At 39.3% G+C, this 18,339-nt stretch overlaps 1 protein-coding gene across 2 annotated transcripts in view; it reads right to left on the minus strand.

The window, feature by feature from the left end:
• Positions 1-18,339, minus strand: part of LOC136850526 (uncharacterized) — a 164,991-nt gene that overhangs the window by 122,445 nt on the left and 24,207 nt on the right. For both annotated transcript variants that reach the window (XM_067124113.1, XM_067124112.1), the window contains exon 2: positions 6,176-9,668. In XM_067124113.1, coding sequence (XP_066980214.1) covers positions 6,176-9,509 — 3,334 coding nt within the window. In that variant the 5' untranslated portion in view covers positions 9,510-9,668. The remainder of the gene's footprint in view (positions 1-6,175; positions 9,669-18,339) is intronic.

Below are 18,339 nucleotides of genomic sequence, written 5' to 3' on the forward strand. Positions count from 1 at the left end.
ATATTAGGAAGCAGCTGCAGGATATTTTGAAGAAGAGTCCGCACTTTATTCTGTCCGCCCTCAGATCTTAAAAACTACTGAGGCTAAAGGGCTGCAAATTGGTATGTTGATCATTCACCCTCCAATCATCAAACATACCAAATTGCAGCCCTCTAGCATGCTCTGTAGTTTTTATTTTATTCAAGGTTAAAGTCAGCCATAATCGTGCTTCTGGCAACGATATAGGATAGGCCACCACCGGGCCGTGGTTAAGTCTCATGGGCCGCGGCTCATACAGCATTATACCGAGACCACCGATAGATAGATCTGTTTTCGGTGGCCTTGATTATACGCTGTACAGAAAACTCGATGGCGCCGAAGAAACTTCGGCGCATTTTTTACTTGTCTTTTATCGCGAACAATAAGAAGAAATCTGAATAACAACTTCCATTCTTTAACAAAGTTTGGTTGCTTTTACGTCATAACTACAACATAATACTGCACAGTGCATCAATATAAATACATTTGATAGCTTGTCGGCTCGATCCTCCCCACTTCTGTTGAACATTATTTACCGTGCGATATTTACAGGCTGAAATTTCAGTAATTTTACAGAAAACAAGTATTAAAAAAAAAATTTCATGTCATGGCGAGCCACTAACATCCTTACTTCAACACAGACGTTCACATTATAAATGCATAAATTTGTGCATCAGAAGATATCTATATATATAAATATATAATAAACAAATATATATATATAAATATATATATATATATATAAATTTCTGACTCACATCAGGATCGAACCCAGGTCTTTCAAATGAAAGACCAGACCGCTGCCAACCAGGCCACACAAGTCATAAAATAAGTTGGAACCCGAGTTGGCAGCATTCTGGTCTTTCATTTGAAAGACCTGGGTTCGATCCTGATGCGAGTCAGAAATTTATTTATGGTCCACACCCAATTGTGTTGATATTTCTGTCATATGTATATATATATTAGTTATATATAATATATATAAATACACATATATGCATATGTATACATGTATGTATGTATTCACATATCTATGTATGGATGTATCATTATTCTTCAACATAAGCATTTTAACATTACCAGGAAGTTTACCAATTCAGTTTTCATCAAGTAATTACGAGATGTGATTTGCTTGTCCTGCGAACTGCCCCATGCATGTTGAAGGAGCCTAGAAGTCGACAGCCTCTGGGATTTCATGGTAGTTACCCAGAGCTAAAGACTTTTGCGCTTAGAAGTATGTGTACAGTATTGTAACTGCCGACATGACAATGGCCATTTGCTCCTCAATTCCCCAACAGTTTTATGCTTGATGGATATCTTTTCTATGTCAAGTCATTCCCTTAAAAGGCGGTTCCAAAGAGAAAACAATGGTCACAACAACAGCTTTCCTTTTTAAAGTGTCTGTGAATACAGCAACTGCTTTCCCTTTTGAAGTGTCTTTGAATACAGCAACAGCTTTCGTTTTTAAGGTGTCTGTGAATGCAGCAACTGATTTCCTTTTTAAAGTGTCTGTGAGTACTGCAACTGCTTTCCTTTTTAAAGTGTCTGTGAATACAGCAACAGCTTTCCTTTTTAAAGTGTCTGTGAATACAGCAACAGCTTTCCTTTTTAAAGTGTCTGTGAATACAGCAACAGCTTTCCTTTTTAAAGTGTCTGTGAATACAGCAACAGCTTTCCTTTTTAAAGTGTCTGTGAATACAGCAACTGATTTCCTTTTTAAAGTGTCTGTGAATACTGCAACTGCTTTCCTTTTTAAAGTGTCTGTGAATACAGCAACTGCTTTCCTTTTTAAAGTGTCTGTCAATACAGCAACAGCTTTCCTTTTTAAAGTGTCTGTGAATACAGCAACAGCTTTCCTTTTTAAAGTGTCTGTGAATACAGCAACAGCTTTCCTTTTTAAAGTGTCTGTGAATACTGCAACAGCTTTCCTTTTTAAAGTGTCTGTGAATACAGCAACTGCTTTCCTTTTAAAGTGTCTGTCAATACAGCAACAGCTTTCCTTTTAAAGTGTCTGTGAATACAGCAACAGCTTTCCTTTTAAAGTGTCTGTGAATACAGCAACAGCTTTCCTTTTAAACAGCTTTCCTTTTAAAGTGTCTGTGAATACAGCAACAGCTTTCCTTTTAAAGTGTCTGTGAATGCAGCACTGCTTTCCTTTTAAAGTGTCTGTCAATACAGCAACAGCTTTCCTTTTTAAAGTGTCTGTGAATACAGCAACAGCTTTCCTTTTAAAGTGTCTGTGAATACAGCAACAGCTTTCCTTTTAAAGTGTCTGTCAATACAGCAACAGCTTTCATTTTTAAAGTGTCTGTCAATACAGCAACAGCTTTCCTTTTAAAGTGTCTGTCAATACAGCAACAGCTTTCCTTTTAAAGTGTCTGTGAATACAGCAACAGCTTTCCTTTTAAAGTGTCTGTGAATACAGCAACAGCTTTCGTTTTTAAGGTGTCTGTGAATACAGCAACAGCTTTCCTTTTAAAGTGTCTGTCAATACAGCAACAGCTTTCCTTTTTAAAGTGTCTGTGAATACAGCAACAGCTTTCCTTTTTAAAGTGTCTGTGAATACAGCAACAGCTTTCCTTTTTAAAGTGTCTGTGAATACAGCAACTGCTTTCCTTTTTAAAGTGTCTGTCAATACAGCAACAGCTTTCCTTTTTAAAGTGTCTGTGAATACAGCAACAGCTTTCCTTTTTAAAGTGTCTGTGAATACAGCAACAGCTTTCCTTTTAAAGTGTCTGTGAATACAGCAACTGCTTTCCTTTTAAAGTGTCTGTCAATACAGCAACAGCTTTCCTTTTTAAAGTGTCTGTGAATGCAGCAACTGCTTTCCTTTTTAAAGTGTCTGTCAATACAGCAACAGCTTTCCTTTTTAAAGTGTCTGTGAATACAGCAACAGCTTTCCTTTTTAAAGTGTCTGTGAATACAGCAACAGCTTTCCTTTTTAAAGTGTCTGTGAATACAGCAACAGCTTTCCTTTTAAAGTGTCTGTCAATACAGCAACAGCTTTCCTTTTAAAGTGTCTGTGAATACAGCAACAGCTTTCCTTTTTAAAGTGTCTGTGAATACAGCAACAGCTTTCCTTTTTAAAGTGTCTGTGAATACAGCAACAGCTTTCGTTTTTAAGGTGTCTGTGAATACAGCAACTGCTTTCCTTTTTAAAGTGTCTGTCAATACAGCAACAGCTTTCCTTTTTAAAGTGTCTGTGAATACAGCAACAGCTTTCCTTTTTAAAGTGTCTGTGAATACAGCAACAGCTTTCCTTTTTAAAGTGTCTGTGAATACAGCAACAGCTTTCCTTTTTAAAGTGTCTGTCAATACAGCAACAGCTTTCCTTTTTAAAGTGTCTGTGAATACAGCAACAGCTTTCCTTTTTAAAGTGTCTGTGAATACAGCAACAGCTTTCCTTTTAAAGTGTCTGTGAATACAGCAACTGCTTTCCTTTTAAAGTGTCTGTCAATACAGCAACAGCTTTCCTTTTTAAAGTGTCTGTGAATACAGCAACAGCTTTCCTTTTTAAAGTGTCTGTGAATACAGCAACAGCTTTCCTTTTTAAAGTGTCTGTGAATGCAGCAACTGATTTCCTTTTTAAAGTGTCTGTGAATACAGCAACAGCTTTCCTTTTTAAAGTGTCTGTGAATACAGCAACAGCTTTCCTTTTTAAAGTGTCTGTGAATGCAGCAACTGATTTCCTTTTTAAAGTGTCTGTGAATACTGCAACTGCTTTCCTTTTTAAAGTGCCTGTGAATACAGCAACAGCTTTCCTTTTAAAGTGTCTGTGAATACAGCAACAGCTTTCCTTTTTAGTGTCTGTGAATACAGCAACAGCTTTCCTTTTTAAAGTGTCTGTGAATGCAGCAACTGATTTCCTTTTTAAAGTGTCTGTGAATACAGCAACAGGTTTCCTTTTTAAAGTGTCTGTGAATACAGCAACAGCTTTCATTTTCAAAGTGTCTGTGAATACAGCAACAGCTTTCCTTTTTAAAGTGTCTGTGAATGCAGCAACTGATTTCCTTTTTAAAGTGTCTGTGAATACAGCAACAGGTTTCCTTTTTAAAGTGTCTGTGAATACAGCAACAGCTTTCATTTTCAAAGTGTCTGTGAGTACAGCAACAGCTTTCCTTTTTAAAGTGTCTGTGAGTACTGCAACTGCTTTCCTTTTTAAAGTGTCTTTGAATACAGCAACAGCTTTCCTTTTTAAAGTGTCTGTGATACAGCAACAGCTTTCCTTTTTAAAGTGTCTGTGAAAACAGCAACTGCTTTCCTTTTTAAAGTGTCTGCGAATACAGCAAAAGTTTTCATTTTCAAAGTGTCTTTGAATACAGCAACTGCTTTCCTTTTTAAAGTGTCTGTGATACAGCAACAGCTTTCATTTTCAAAGTGTCTGTGAATACAGCAACAGCTTTCCTTTTTAAAGTGTCTGTGAAAACAGCAACTGCTTTCCTTTTTAAAGTGTCTGCGAATACAGCAAAAGTTTTCATTTTCAAAGTGTCTATGAATACAGGAACAGCTTTCCTTTTTAAAGTGTCTGTGAATACATATTTACGCACAGACACAAACAAGAACTATCCCACGGGGTAAGATACATACTCGTATTGAAAGAGCACACTAAAAATACGTTCAGCATGATTCAACTTCTATCTCTCGCATGGTTAAATGAGACAGAACTTCATTTAATGAAAAATGGCGTTATCATCTCTAGGAAAACAATGAAACATGACAGAGACATTGTACGTTCATCTTGAAATTCTGGGATGACTCTTATCTAATCAGCTGTGTCATTGTTTGATGTGTAAGGACGAAGACAATGGTCTCTTGTCTCAACAAAGGCAAAGATAGTTCACCTAATTTGTACAGATGAAACCACATTCGTGTTCGCCAAACTGCTAAGTAATGAAAGAGTTTAAACGTTACCTTTCATAACGGTAATTTTTCAACATTTGTGTAAGCTCGAGATCAATTTATGAAATGAATCAAATAACGTGGAAAATTTTACTTTCCTCTAACTTAATAATCCTCCACTTGCATTTTGGCAATGTACAAATATTTCTTCCGTTAAGTGCAGTTGTACCGTTTCATGAGTGACACAGATGCCATCAAATCTAGTATGTGATAATTCCTGGGTATGCACGCGCACACGCACACACACACACACATATATATATGACAGGCAGGAATTCTGTAAAAGGCTTTTTTTGTACTCCAACTGAATGGATGAGTACAAAAGAGCATGGTCTGAACTGTTATTTTCCCCCGGTACTACGTGCATCTGTGATTTTCGAGCGCGCGCGCGCACACACACACACACACGCACACAGGATCGAACCCAGGTCTTTCAATTGAAAGGCAAGGGCACTGCCCACTAGGCCATACAAGTCATAAAAGAAGTTGGAACCTGATTGCAGTGAAAGACCTGGGTTCGATCCTGATGTGTGTCAGAAATTTATTTCTGCTCCATACGTGATTGTGTGTTGTTGATTATTTCTATATATATATATATATATATATATATATATATATATATATATATTATATATATATATATATATATATATATATATATATATACATATTAACTTTATCACATACACAATTGTTCTGTGCATTAGTAGAATTACTAAAAGGACCTCATTCAAACTGGATGGTATCTAACAGAGTTTTTTATTCAGAAAAAGTTACAAGCTTTCTTGGGCAAACAGTCCACATTATCAAGTATCCGGATACTTGATAATGTAGACTGTTTGTCCAAGAAAGCTTGTAACTTTTCCTGAATAAAAATCTCCATTAGATACCATACAGTTTGAATGAGGTCTTTTATATATATATATATATATATATATATATATATATATATATATATATATATATATATATATATATATATATATATATATATACAGTATGCCTCTTGAGAGCAGGAATGGTTTGTGGACCCATTTATGCTCATGTGTTTGTCAGTTCTGAAGCTACACATTAAACTTTCCTGTACTGCTGCCACATTAATGTTAACAACTTGAAAATAATCCTCTTATAGGGAAACAATGATGGAAAATACACAATTAAACAATCCAAGCTATGAAAGCAAACTCCAAAGATTTATTTAACTGAAAGAAAATTAAAAAGGAAAATAAGTCATCCATTCACTGACAAACGTACTCACCTGAGCCAGCATTTACGGGGACAGGAGGCAACGGTGTGTCCCAGTCAATAGAATGGAGACTCTTCCGGTTGGCTGGCTTCCGTCGCACATTCTTACGAAATCGGGGCATAATGCCCGGCACTGCTCCCTTCACCTGATCTGAGGGTTGACGCTGATGAAGAGAACAGTCACTGTTGGCCCTACGTTTACTGCTCCGAGATGAAGAGGCTGGGGCCTTTGGGTGTCCTTGTATGGTCTTGCTACCAGGTGGTAGGCACTGATAATCAATATCAATGTCGTCTGACCTCCTGTGTGATTCCACATGCCGACCTCCATCTGACTTCCAAGTGTTATTGGCTTCAGAGTTGACCTCAATTAGCCCATGGTCAGGCTGATGTGTACTGTCATCACCAGTGCTGGCAGAACGACGATCGTGGATGGGTAAGGCTGTACTATCAGGGCTAGAATGAGAATCACTGGGAAAGACGAGAGAGCTGTTTGCATCTGTTACACCTGGAATAACCCCTCTCATAATGGTTCCCATATCGCAACCATCATCAGACGCACATTCCTCTTCGTCATGGCTGTCTTCGTCAGCATATGGCAGGCGTTCAACTCCAAGACATGATTCTGCTCCTACACTGACACTGCAGTTGCAGTTTTCAGACGGGGCACTGCTGTCAAAGGAGGCGACAGCCAGTCTTGGACCTGAGCCTACTGAGACTTCATCCCACTGTGAAGAGGAAGAGAAAGAATCGGGATAAGACACTGAGGGATCTGGAATTCCAGTCGATGAGGCATCACTACCAGATCTAACTTCGGTAGAGTGACCTGAATTAGAACTAGCTACATTATTTGTTTCACTAAGAGAAGGGTAACTTTCCTGTGATTGAGCTGCTGTTGCCCGTAGAACATCAACGAGCCTTGGTTGATTTCCGAGGGGCAATCGTAGAACAGGGAAATGTCCCAAATCAAAACTCCCGAATTTGTTCCTGAAGGCTTTTCTTTTGTCTAGGCTATGTGAATCACCAGAAGCACTTCCGTTGACACTCTGAAGATGTCTGGGCAATGAGGTGGACTGAAAGAGGCACTTTTGGCTAAAGGCTGATGCAGTGGGGCTTCCTGGCACTGTATTGGCTGGGTATGAACCTTCTGGGTGTTCAAGAACCTTTTCACATACATCACTGTTCTTCTCTTCCATTTTCAAAGTACAAGAGTCTCTCAGTGACAAATACTCGGACACTAATGATAACTGTTCTTTATAAAAGTCTTCAAAATCTCTTTCATTTACAGTCTGACTTGCCATGCTGTCTGACTTTTCTAAGACGTTTTCCTCCACTGAAGAACTCTCAAGTAGTAACTCCATATCTCTCAAAGCAAACAATGAATTTTCTTTCAAGTCACTCATGTTCTCTGTAGTAGGTTCTTTATCACTATTATCATTTTGAGGTTCATTATCTTGAGTATGTCTGCATTCCAAAGGCTTATCAAGGCTAGCTTGGTAAGTGTGATGCCCAATATCTGATAAGAGAGCCTCACAGGCAGCAGCAGATGGTGAGTCACCATTTTCAAGATCACTATCCCTGCACCCATAGAATGGACCTTCATTAGACGAATCGTCTATTATTGTGTAATCCTCAACATGGTTATTGATGCCAAAATGTAATTCCATTTTGTCCTTTTTAACACAGCTATCTTCTTTCTTTTCATTTTCTTTTTCGATATCCAAATATAACTGATATGTGTCACCATTAGCAGAATTCTGAACAAAGTTTTCTTCTGCGAACTGTAATGGAGGCTGAATTTCAATGTGACTTGGAGTGATCAAACTCCTGTTTTTTCTTCTTTCACAAGCTCCAGTGAGTGATTTTCCAGTTCCATCATAATATTTAGAGTAATCCAGATTTCTCATGACTTTCTCATGACTCTCTTCATCTTCAAGCCTTAAACCTATAGTTTCTCTTCCCTTGCTATCTGAAGCCTGATAAGGCAAAGATTGTGGGCAATCTTTCAAAGGATGACTCTTGGCATGATGCTGTGCAGACATTCCACAAAGTCCATAATCACAACCCTGACATGATGGAGACATTTCTAGTTTATTGTAAACTATTTCTGGTTTTTCTCTTGGTGGTAAAGCATTGGCAACTTGCATCTCAGGCATCATGTAAATGGATGAAACTTTGTTTGTTACATCAGGCCACTGAATCATTTCACCGTCACTGTACCATTTAGTCGATTCACTTACAGGAGTCCTCATAGCTTTGCTAGATATTTTCCTAATCACTGGAGGCTCACTTACATTGCCCACTGTTTGAAACCATACATTCCTTCTCACCTGAATACTTTCAATGTTAGCATTCAACGCATCATAGTTGTCTAATGTTGTGGCTGTTACTTGATCCATGTGGATCACAACCTGAGACATCTGATGATTTGGACTTGGAGGCTCCTCCACTCCCTGGTGCTTTGTTCTCCAGGCAGTGACTTGTTGGATCGCCTTTTTCTGGCCATCCTTCATGGCACCTCCATAATGAAGACAAACATAAGGATCGCCCTGTGGGTTATCGTCCCCAGCGACCTCATGTCTCTCTCCAGACTTATGACGAGTCCTCCTGTGTCTTGGATGAGAGTGTGGAGGAATTTCATTACCAGCTTGAGGAAGGGAATCCTCAGGGCAGTGCGGAATCATTGTGAAGGTAGACACATGAGTAGGATGTTTTCCTCTCTCACCAGAACCTTTGCTTCTATCTCTCTTCTCCGCCTTTTGGGCACTCCTTGATTTACCTTTTACACCAGTCCTGTCTCGTGAACGCCCTTCTCGCGTTCTTCCCAAGGGAGCAGGATGATCATCTGCAACATAAATGGCAGTTGGCCTTGGTCGCTGATAACTTCCTCTAGGGCTCACTGGCGGAGAAGACGATTTTAAATGAGAATAAGACACCTGTGGAGCTGGCTGCTGAAATGGGACAATTTCTGGCAGCTGCTTTAGAGTTTTTGCATCCAGGAGAGGATCAGATCTCCTTTTTCTGCTATCTGCAGACGCAGATCGACGAGTTGCAATGGGACGGACACTTGGGTTACGACCAACCTGCACAAAACAACCCTTGTAGGAAGGATCGGCTTCAGGGGGACGTGGGTCGTGCCCGAGGGGCTGTGGGTCATCCATGGGTGTTCTTGGGTGGTGATAGGGTGGGGTTTGGGAGTTTTCTGGGGTGCGCCTTGCAGGCAGAGTGGCTGCCTGACGAGGACGATTCTGATACCCACGACTGTCTGGGAAATGTGGGGTACTGCGAGATTTGCTCGGCCCAGTGCAACCTGTAGTAGCCTTGCTATGATTACTTTCAGTGAGGCCCATCACCACCCAGACCTGAAGCCACTACCGCACAGAATTACTGAAGGTCACACCACACCCAAACTCCAAGGCTACTGTCAGAATCCTTTGCATCAGATGCATTATCTACACACTTCTCACAGTCACTGGGTTACAAATCTGATTATCATAGCATACGTTATTCTGAAAGAGTGTACAAAATACTTTGTTAAACGTCAATAGCAAACATTAGTGAAATACCAGAAGCACATTATTTTGGACCATGAGTCTAATGAATCCTATCCAAAATGCTTACCATGAAGAACTAGTAATATGTATATCTGATACAAACACTGATAAGTAATACATAAATGATATCAAAACTTAATAAGGGTAAATTAATTCATCTGTGTGTGTGTGAATGAGTGAGTGTGTGTGTAATTTCGCAGGTTTTAGTAAAACTGTCATGTATTCAATTGGACAGGGGCAAAAAAAAAAAAAAGTTTATTCCATTGCCCAACTGGAAAGAAACATCAGAGAATCCACTTGTACAAAAGAAAGCTTCCGTAAGAATATGAATATCAGCCCAGGAATGTATGAAGTCGATCCACTCATTTCAAAAGAAGTATGTACAAATTTCAAGGAAGGCAGCTGACATGGGACGACAGCGAAGGTGAGAGCCCGCCCGCATAGACAAACGAGCTCCGTAAATCAAATACTGACCTCAGATGCTAAGAAGATTACTGTTATCAGGTGTGAATATTTGCTTTCCAGCCGACTGTGAGTTTGTTTGTACTTTCCCCCCAAGTTTCTACCAGTATGTATCAGTCCTCTGGAAGATGTTTACGAAAACTCAAGGCGAATCCAGTCAGGAGTTATAGCCAGTTTCATTTACCTTTTGGTTCACTTTTGTGTATGTGTATGTGTATATGTATATGTATATGTGTATATATATATATATATATATATATATATATATATATATATATATATATATATATATATATATATATATATATATATATATATAATCTATAATGTGATGTGTTTGTGCGTGGGGTAATACATTGCCTGCAGAATGCCACTGACATAAATCTTACATTTTATAAATTTCTCTCTTTTTCTCTCTCGTCGACACATCGATAAAAAGATAGACGAGGGAAAGGACATAAAAGTTTGTTCACTGAAAGGATCAGCAGGAAGACTACAGTAGTCATGGGGACTGTCTCCTTCTGGGAGGGGGCAAAAAAGTAAAGCTAAGTTCTCAAGATCGGCGCGTCTTATTATGACCTCCCTTTCTGTTGTTTACTCTCTTTCGCTTCCCCTTTTCCCTTGCCAGTTGCCATTCGCCAATCGACGTTCGAGGTGACGAAAAAGATGACCCAAGGAAGAGCTAGGGGGACATAAAGTTCAAGAACAAGATGGCAGTGCCTGCGGCGGGTGAGTGAGCAATCACTGGTTCCAAATATAAAGGTCATGAAGGGATTTGGTACGATACATGTACACATGCGCTACCGGGGTCTAAGCGGTGTCAGGCAGGGCAGCCGATCGAGGCTACGGTCTACCCCAACGCCAAATCAAAGTCCTCCAAAAGAAGGCATCGTGCTTACCCCCATATAAAAAATGGGAAAAAGCACGTTAAACGAAGAAGAAGAAGAAGAAGAAGAAGAAGAAGAGTATGTGTGTATCTAGAAAACCAGCAAGACCTCGATAAAGAATCAACAAATTACACATAAAGTTTTGACCCGACGGTTCTTTGGGTCTACCCACTTCCTCATGAAGCCACTGCGGGTTGCCCAAGGCCAAGAGCCTGTGCTGGCATAAGGCGAGCTTAATCTAAAAAACAACAACAACAACAAGGTGGTTCCATCTGAATTCCCAACCACGCGAACCCATCGCACTCACTACCTCGAGTACAGTTGGCACCGTTTCACCTGCTACAGATGCGTCTTTATGTTCGCTAACGTTCATGTAGATGTCAAGTGCAGTTTCTGGCTTCTCTTTTAAGAGATACTAAGTGTGTCAAGAGCCATTTCCCTTTGGAACTGACTGACAAATGAAACATTGTCTTGTGTTCTAAATTTTCCACGTTTTGCCAAGGAAAACGTGTTAGCACCTTTTAGCAATAACAATAAAAATTTGGCCACTTACATGCTGTTTTCAAAATTGAACAGCTCTGTTTATGCTGAATAATAATAAGCAACAAACCAAATAGTTCAACCGTATTTTACTCCAAGGAACTCTTTTCGTTCAAAATACCAAGAAGAAGAAATTTGATTTTTGGGAAATATCTGCCTTTAAATAATATATTTCTTTCTTATTATATAATCTAACAGGGCATTCCTTCTATCGTAAAACACTTAGCATAAAGTCAAAAAGAAACGTATGTCTTTTGTCGTGGAGTTTCTTATCCTCCAGGATAACCGGAATATTTTGCCCGAATCCGCTTCTGTGTGTTTGAAGAATGAGTGGACTCACATCCCGAGTCTACCGAATTCGTGAATTTCATGCATGAGGAACAACAATCTTCGGAGTGATTGGTTCCAAATCTGTTTCTCTGGCCTACAGCTCCTGTCTGCGAAATTCTTGGTCTTGCCCCCGCCCGCCCCATCCCTAGCCCCAAATTCGCCCCCTGTTCAGCCCCTAATTTTATTGCTCTTCGAAAAAGACAGACCCGGTTCCTCTTCCTGCCACTGAAATGGTTTTCTGTCGCAGTCTTATCCATCGACCTCAAAAAAAAGGGGGTCATTTCATCTTGACGATAATTTGGGCTTCGGAATTTTTCCTCATCAACTTTCTTCTACTGAGGGCAAGATATTTACGAGTTACGTCATTTCCTTGTTCCTCATACTACTTCTATTATTTTATCGTGCTTTTTTCCCGATTTGTATGGGGTCTTCTTTTTTTTGAAGGACTTGACAATATCCAACATCCATTAAATCGGAATAACTGGAATAACTCCATGATATAACGAATGTCTAGGAGCCGCAACTTGTTGAATACTAACCAACAAATTAAAAATGGACAGAATCATATTCCATGATGGCGGACTCCATGTCAGTTGAGTCAGGTCTGAAAACAGAGGATCAGGCCTCAAGTCACGTCATCTTGAGCAACAACAAAACAGCGTCGCGCGGAGGGAGGGTCAGTCACTTCCCGCTAAGCTCGCAAAGCCTGTGCCCTCAGCTGAGGAGGCCGGAGAAAAATGCCATAAATATGCTGGGGCATCTCTTACCTTTCAGAGGTGAGCCATATCGTAAACACATAAATATGAGAGAGAGAGAGAGAGAGAGAGAGAGAGAGAGAGAGAGAGAGAGAGAGAGAGAGAGAGAGAGAGAGAATAGCTTACGAATATTTAATGAACTGTTCCACTCTAGTGGGGTGAGGGTTGTCTCATGCAGGCCCACCCGTTTTGATGGCAAACATTTTTGACGGAACAATGAACGCTCACGTCTGGTGTCTTCTCTCTCTCTCTCTCTCTCTCTCTCTCTCTCTCTCTCTCTCTCTCTCTCTCTCTCTTTCCTAACCGCAACCCACAACAGTGGACCTAACTCAGTGCCTGGGTCAACATGGGCACAATGTATTTGTCGCTCATATGTCCGGTTCGAGAATCCAATATGGATCTTCTAGATGTTAGGTAAACGCGATACCCCAAAGATAAGAGAGAGAGAGAGAGAGAGAGAGAGAGAGAGAGAGAGAGAGAGAGAGAGAGAGAGAGAACTCTCCGTTTACATTCAGTAATTGATTTTGCATGATACTGAACACTTTTTTATTCTTTTATATGCGACTGAGTCTACATTAATGGCTTTCCGTTTTAGCATGAAATCCTATAGATAGATTTCACCGCAATCATTACCTCAGGCTTCGTATTTTTAATGTCAATGGAAAGCAAAATCCCTATTGTTACCAGAATGATAACGAAATAATAATAAAATTCTGAAAGAGAAATCTGACTCCAAACATCGAACTCCGGAAAAGCTCCAGTTTCCAAACGGGAAATTTCTAACTTCAAAAGCGAACAGTCCGTCTACAAATTCAACTCCGACACCTATCAGTTTCCACTTGTACCAGACCTTACACTTGTGTGAGTTCGCTAAACGACACTCCGCCATAATTAAGTCCCACCACTTCGTATTTCTTTCTGAAACCGACTCTGAATTGGAATAGGAATTTAGGAGATTCTGGCGTTTTTCTATGACAGACGGAGAGAAGAAAGAACATGGCCCTATGATGAAATTCCTTTGTATGGTCCCTAAACAAAAATACTGGTCATTTTGTGTCTGAAAGCAACATAACCAGGTTAAACAAAGCTCTCTCTCTCTCTCTCTCTCTCTCTCTCTCTCTCTCTCTCTCTCTCTCTCTCTCTCTCTCTCTCTCTCAAAATCATTAGCTCGACACATGATTTTCCTGTAACGTGGCAACGAAAAATTTGATGTCCTTGCGTTTTCACCAAACAGCAACAGCCGCTGTTTTCCCTTAGTCACAAATATCCTTTGTTTACATTGTTCTGTTTTCGCATTAGGGGAAACTCCTTAGTGACATAAAAACATGCCCTACATTTTACACAAACGCTGCGATGCGGACAACAGGTTCAAGTACATTATGCTGTAAATGCTCTTCTGAAATTCTCTTTTAATTTGCACATTGAACAAGTAAAAAATGCGCCAGAGTTTCTTCGGCGGAATCGCGTTTTCTATACAGCGTATAATGCTGTATGAAACTCTCAGTCACGGCCCATGAAACTTTCAGCCACAGCCGGTGGTGGCCTGTGTGTGTTGGCACCTACAGCGGTGCCAATGCACGATCGTGGCTAAATTCAACCTTAAATAAAATAAAAACTACACAGGCAAGTGGGCTGCAATTTGGTATGTTTAATGGCTGGAGAGTGGACGATCAACATACCAATTTGCAGCCCTCTAGCCTCAGTAGTTTTTAAGATCTGAGGGCGAAGAGAAAAAGTGCGGACGGACAGACAAAGAGCCATCTCAACAGTTTTCTTTGACAGAAAGCTAAAAGTCATCGGTGAAAATAGGACAAAAAAACAAACATCTCTCTTTCTCCAGGTCTCTGCATAGCGCCAATATGACGCAAGTGTCCAGGAGAAGAACGAGGAGTATTATAATATGCCATGAGACGGAGAATTGAGGGCGCAGGTGTTCGTATCTGGGGAAAATAGGGCGGCGTTTACCAGCTTCCCCGAGTGATGATTCCCGAACGCCATTTCGTAAACATTTTTCACATGCACAGGCACCTCGCAGTCATAGCAGCAAGTTTCCAACTGTTTTGTTCATCCTGATTTCTATGGGAGTTTCGGGTGGATATCTAAAGCAGCGAGAACAAATGTAACGCAATCAACACAACATGAATAACAGAACATGAATACGAATTAACACAGCATGAATAAGAGAACATGAATACGAATTAACACAACATGAATAAGAGAATATGAATACGGAATGACACAACGTGAATAAGAGAATATGAACACGGAATAACACAACATGAATAACAGAACATGGATACGAATTAATACAGCATGAATGAGAGAACATGAATACGAATTAACACAACATGAGTAAGAGAATATGAATACGGAATGACACAACATGAATAAGAGAATACATGAATACAATGTAACACAACATAAATAAGAGAATATGAATACAGAATAACACAGCATGAATAAGAGAATATGAATACGAATTAACACAGCATTAGAGAATATGAATACGGAATAACACAACATGAATAAGGAATAACACAACATAAGAGAATATGAACACAATATAACACAATATAAGAGAATATGAAAAAGGAATAACACAACATAAATAAGAGAATATGAACACAATATAACACGACATGAATAAGAGAATATGAATAAGATATAACACGACATGAATAAGAGAATATGAATATGAATTAACACAACATGAATAAGAGAATATGAATACGATATAACACAACAGGAATAAGAAATATGAATACAATATAACACAACATGAGTAAGAGAATATGAATACAATATAACACAACATGAATAAGAGAATGAATACGATATAACACAACATGAATAAGAGAATGAATACGATATAACACAACATGGATAAGAGAATGAATACGATATAACACAACATGAATATGAGAATATGAATACGATATAACACAACATGAATAAGAAAATATGAATACGAACTGAAGCAAAATGAATAAGAGAATATGAATATGATATGAATATGAATTAACACAACATAAGAGTATATGAATAGAATATAACACAACATAAATAAGAGAATATGAATATGAATTACCACAACATAAGAGAATATAATAAATACAATAAAACACAACATGAATAAGGGAATATGAATACAATATAACACAGCATGAATAAGAGAATATGAATATGAATTAACACAACATAAGAGAATATGAATACAATATAACACAACATGAACAAGAGAATATGAATGCGGAATAATCTGGGTGACCTAGTTGTGTCTCCAGCAACGCTTGGATTCGTAGCTTTAAAGTAAACAATTCTACACAATCATTTTTTTTACATTTAATCGCAGGTATTGTTGTTGATAATGACACCAAGATTTCGAAGCGATTGTAGCGATCTTATAATGACAGATCTTTTCAACATTATCACTGGAAACATGAATACCGATGTTTACAAACATTTCATGATTACTTGAGGTACAAAAATGGTGAAATGAATCCACGGTGTTGTACAGCCAGTGTGAAATACTCGTATGTTTCCAAATATACAAAGCAAGAGTTTTCGGGAACTGCCCGATTCTTTTTACAGTCAGAGCAAAAATAAAACGTTACCAACAAAGTGAAATGGTTTGAAACATTTGGGGTTAAATGGAATTGTTTACAAAAGTAAACCGGCCCTTATTCGAATATATGGGTGACAATAATAATAACAAAGATATTGGCGCTTATGAAATACCGTCCGCTGGACGTGATCTGAAACAGTAGGGAGACGGTGGTGGAGGACTGCCCATAAGAACTAGTGGGCACAGAAGGGCACGCGATTTACACGCTGAAAATAGTGGTCTTTTCTCCCATCAACTGCATCGACTGGATTGGTCCAAGGAAGGAATATAGAATTTTGGCCAAGGGCCAAGCGCTGGACCTATGAGGTCATTCAGCGCTGAAAGGGAGATTGAGAGAGAAAGGTTTATAAGAGCTGGGATCTAAAGATCATTCAACAATGAAAGGGAAATTGAGAGTAGAAAGATTTGAAAGGTGTAACAGGAGGAAAACCTCGCAGCTGCACTATGAAACAATTGTTAGGAGAGGGTGGAAAGTAAGATGGAAGAAACAGAACATAAACGAAGGTACAGTAAAAGGAATGAAAGAGGTTGCAGCTAGGGGCCGAAGGGACGCTGCTAAGAACCTCAAGTAATGCCTACAGCGCACCGCACGAGAAGACAAGCTTGCATTGGACAGATGACAGTTCTTGAGCCGCATCTGATGCTGCCGGGCGTCTCTCCCCCCTCCTTTCGCCAACCTGAGTTGCGGATTCCCAAGATGTTTTGCACGGTCATTAGAGAGACCTGAGGGAAGGACCACCGCTTACACGCTCCAGGAGGCGGGCTGGTTTATCTTCGCTGAACGATGGGATTACCTCAATTGCCCGCGCTTCCCTGCCTTCGAATAAGGGCCGGCTTTCTTTGGTAAACAGTTCCGTTTAACTCTAAATATTTTCATAACATTTTACTTGCTTACTAACTCTTTTTTTTTTTTTTTTTTTTTAGCTTTTGTCACACTGAAAAGGAGAATCGAGCAGCTTCTCGAAAACTTATCCTGTCTATTTTAGATACATTTTACACTTACATCATTGAGTATGCGTTTCATTATTATTATTATTATTATTATTATTATTATTATTATTATTATTATTATTATTATGAAAACAAGCCAGTTTTTTGCTATTATTATTATTATTATTGTTATTATTATTGTTATGAAAAGCCAGTTATTGCTATTATTTATTATTATTGTTATCATGAAAACAAGCCAGTTATTATTATTATTATTATTATTATTATTATTATTATTATTATTATTATTATTATTATTATACATCCATTTGCTTTGAAAGGATGTTGACGCGTAACATCCGCCATTGTAAAGAAAAAGCATAAATGAATTTATATTTCTTCAATTTCCGAACATTTTTTCTCTGGCGAAGGTATCGCACCCCCCAAGGACGTAAGGGAAATCTTCACGAACGATTCACTGAGAAGCATTTGCGCCACACAGCATTCGAGAGAGAGAGAGAGAGAGAGAGAGAGAGAGAGAGAGAGAGAGAGAGAGAGAGAGAGAGAGAGAGAGAGAGAGAAAAAAACACAAGTTTCCGATCTCACGTCGAAATGCCAACAAATGTTCGGTCCTCGCGACTACCCCCGCCCTAATAAGAGGGCGCCATCATTAAAATGAAGAAGAAGAAGACAGCGAAATGACTTTTCTGAGTGCCTATGTACCTGAACGGGGAACGAGGGGGGGGAGGGGGGTTGAATGCGGGAATGCCTTTGCCAGAGTGTGCCTGTGTACTGACGCATTCTGGTGTTAGCCGTTCTTAAAATAATGCTTTTCACATGAAAATGCTGTATTCCCAGAGTCACAGGTGTGATGGTGAATCTCTCCGCATCGCTGGTGGTCTTGCTCAATATGATAATTCCATCCCTTGTTTTGGTTAAAAATAAATATTGAATCGCAAAGCCAAAAAATGCCTTCTCAGATGAAAGGCTTTTCGGGAATAGTTCAGGTGTTAACCCTTCCGTTTCTGTGAATCTCATTTTCACAAGGGGATGAAGTTGCAATCATACTCGAATAACGTCAGCGTTTGTGGACCCCC

This window comes from Macrobrachium rosenbergii, chromosome 22 (genome assembly GCF_040412425.1).
Source record: "Macrobrachium rosenbergii isolate ZJJX-2024 chromosome 22, ASM4041242v1, whole genome shotgun sequence".
In the NCBI taxonomy this organism is placed as follows: Eukaryota; Metazoa; Arthropoda; class Malacostraca; order Decapoda; family Palaemonidae; genus Macrobrachium; species Macrobrachium rosenbergii.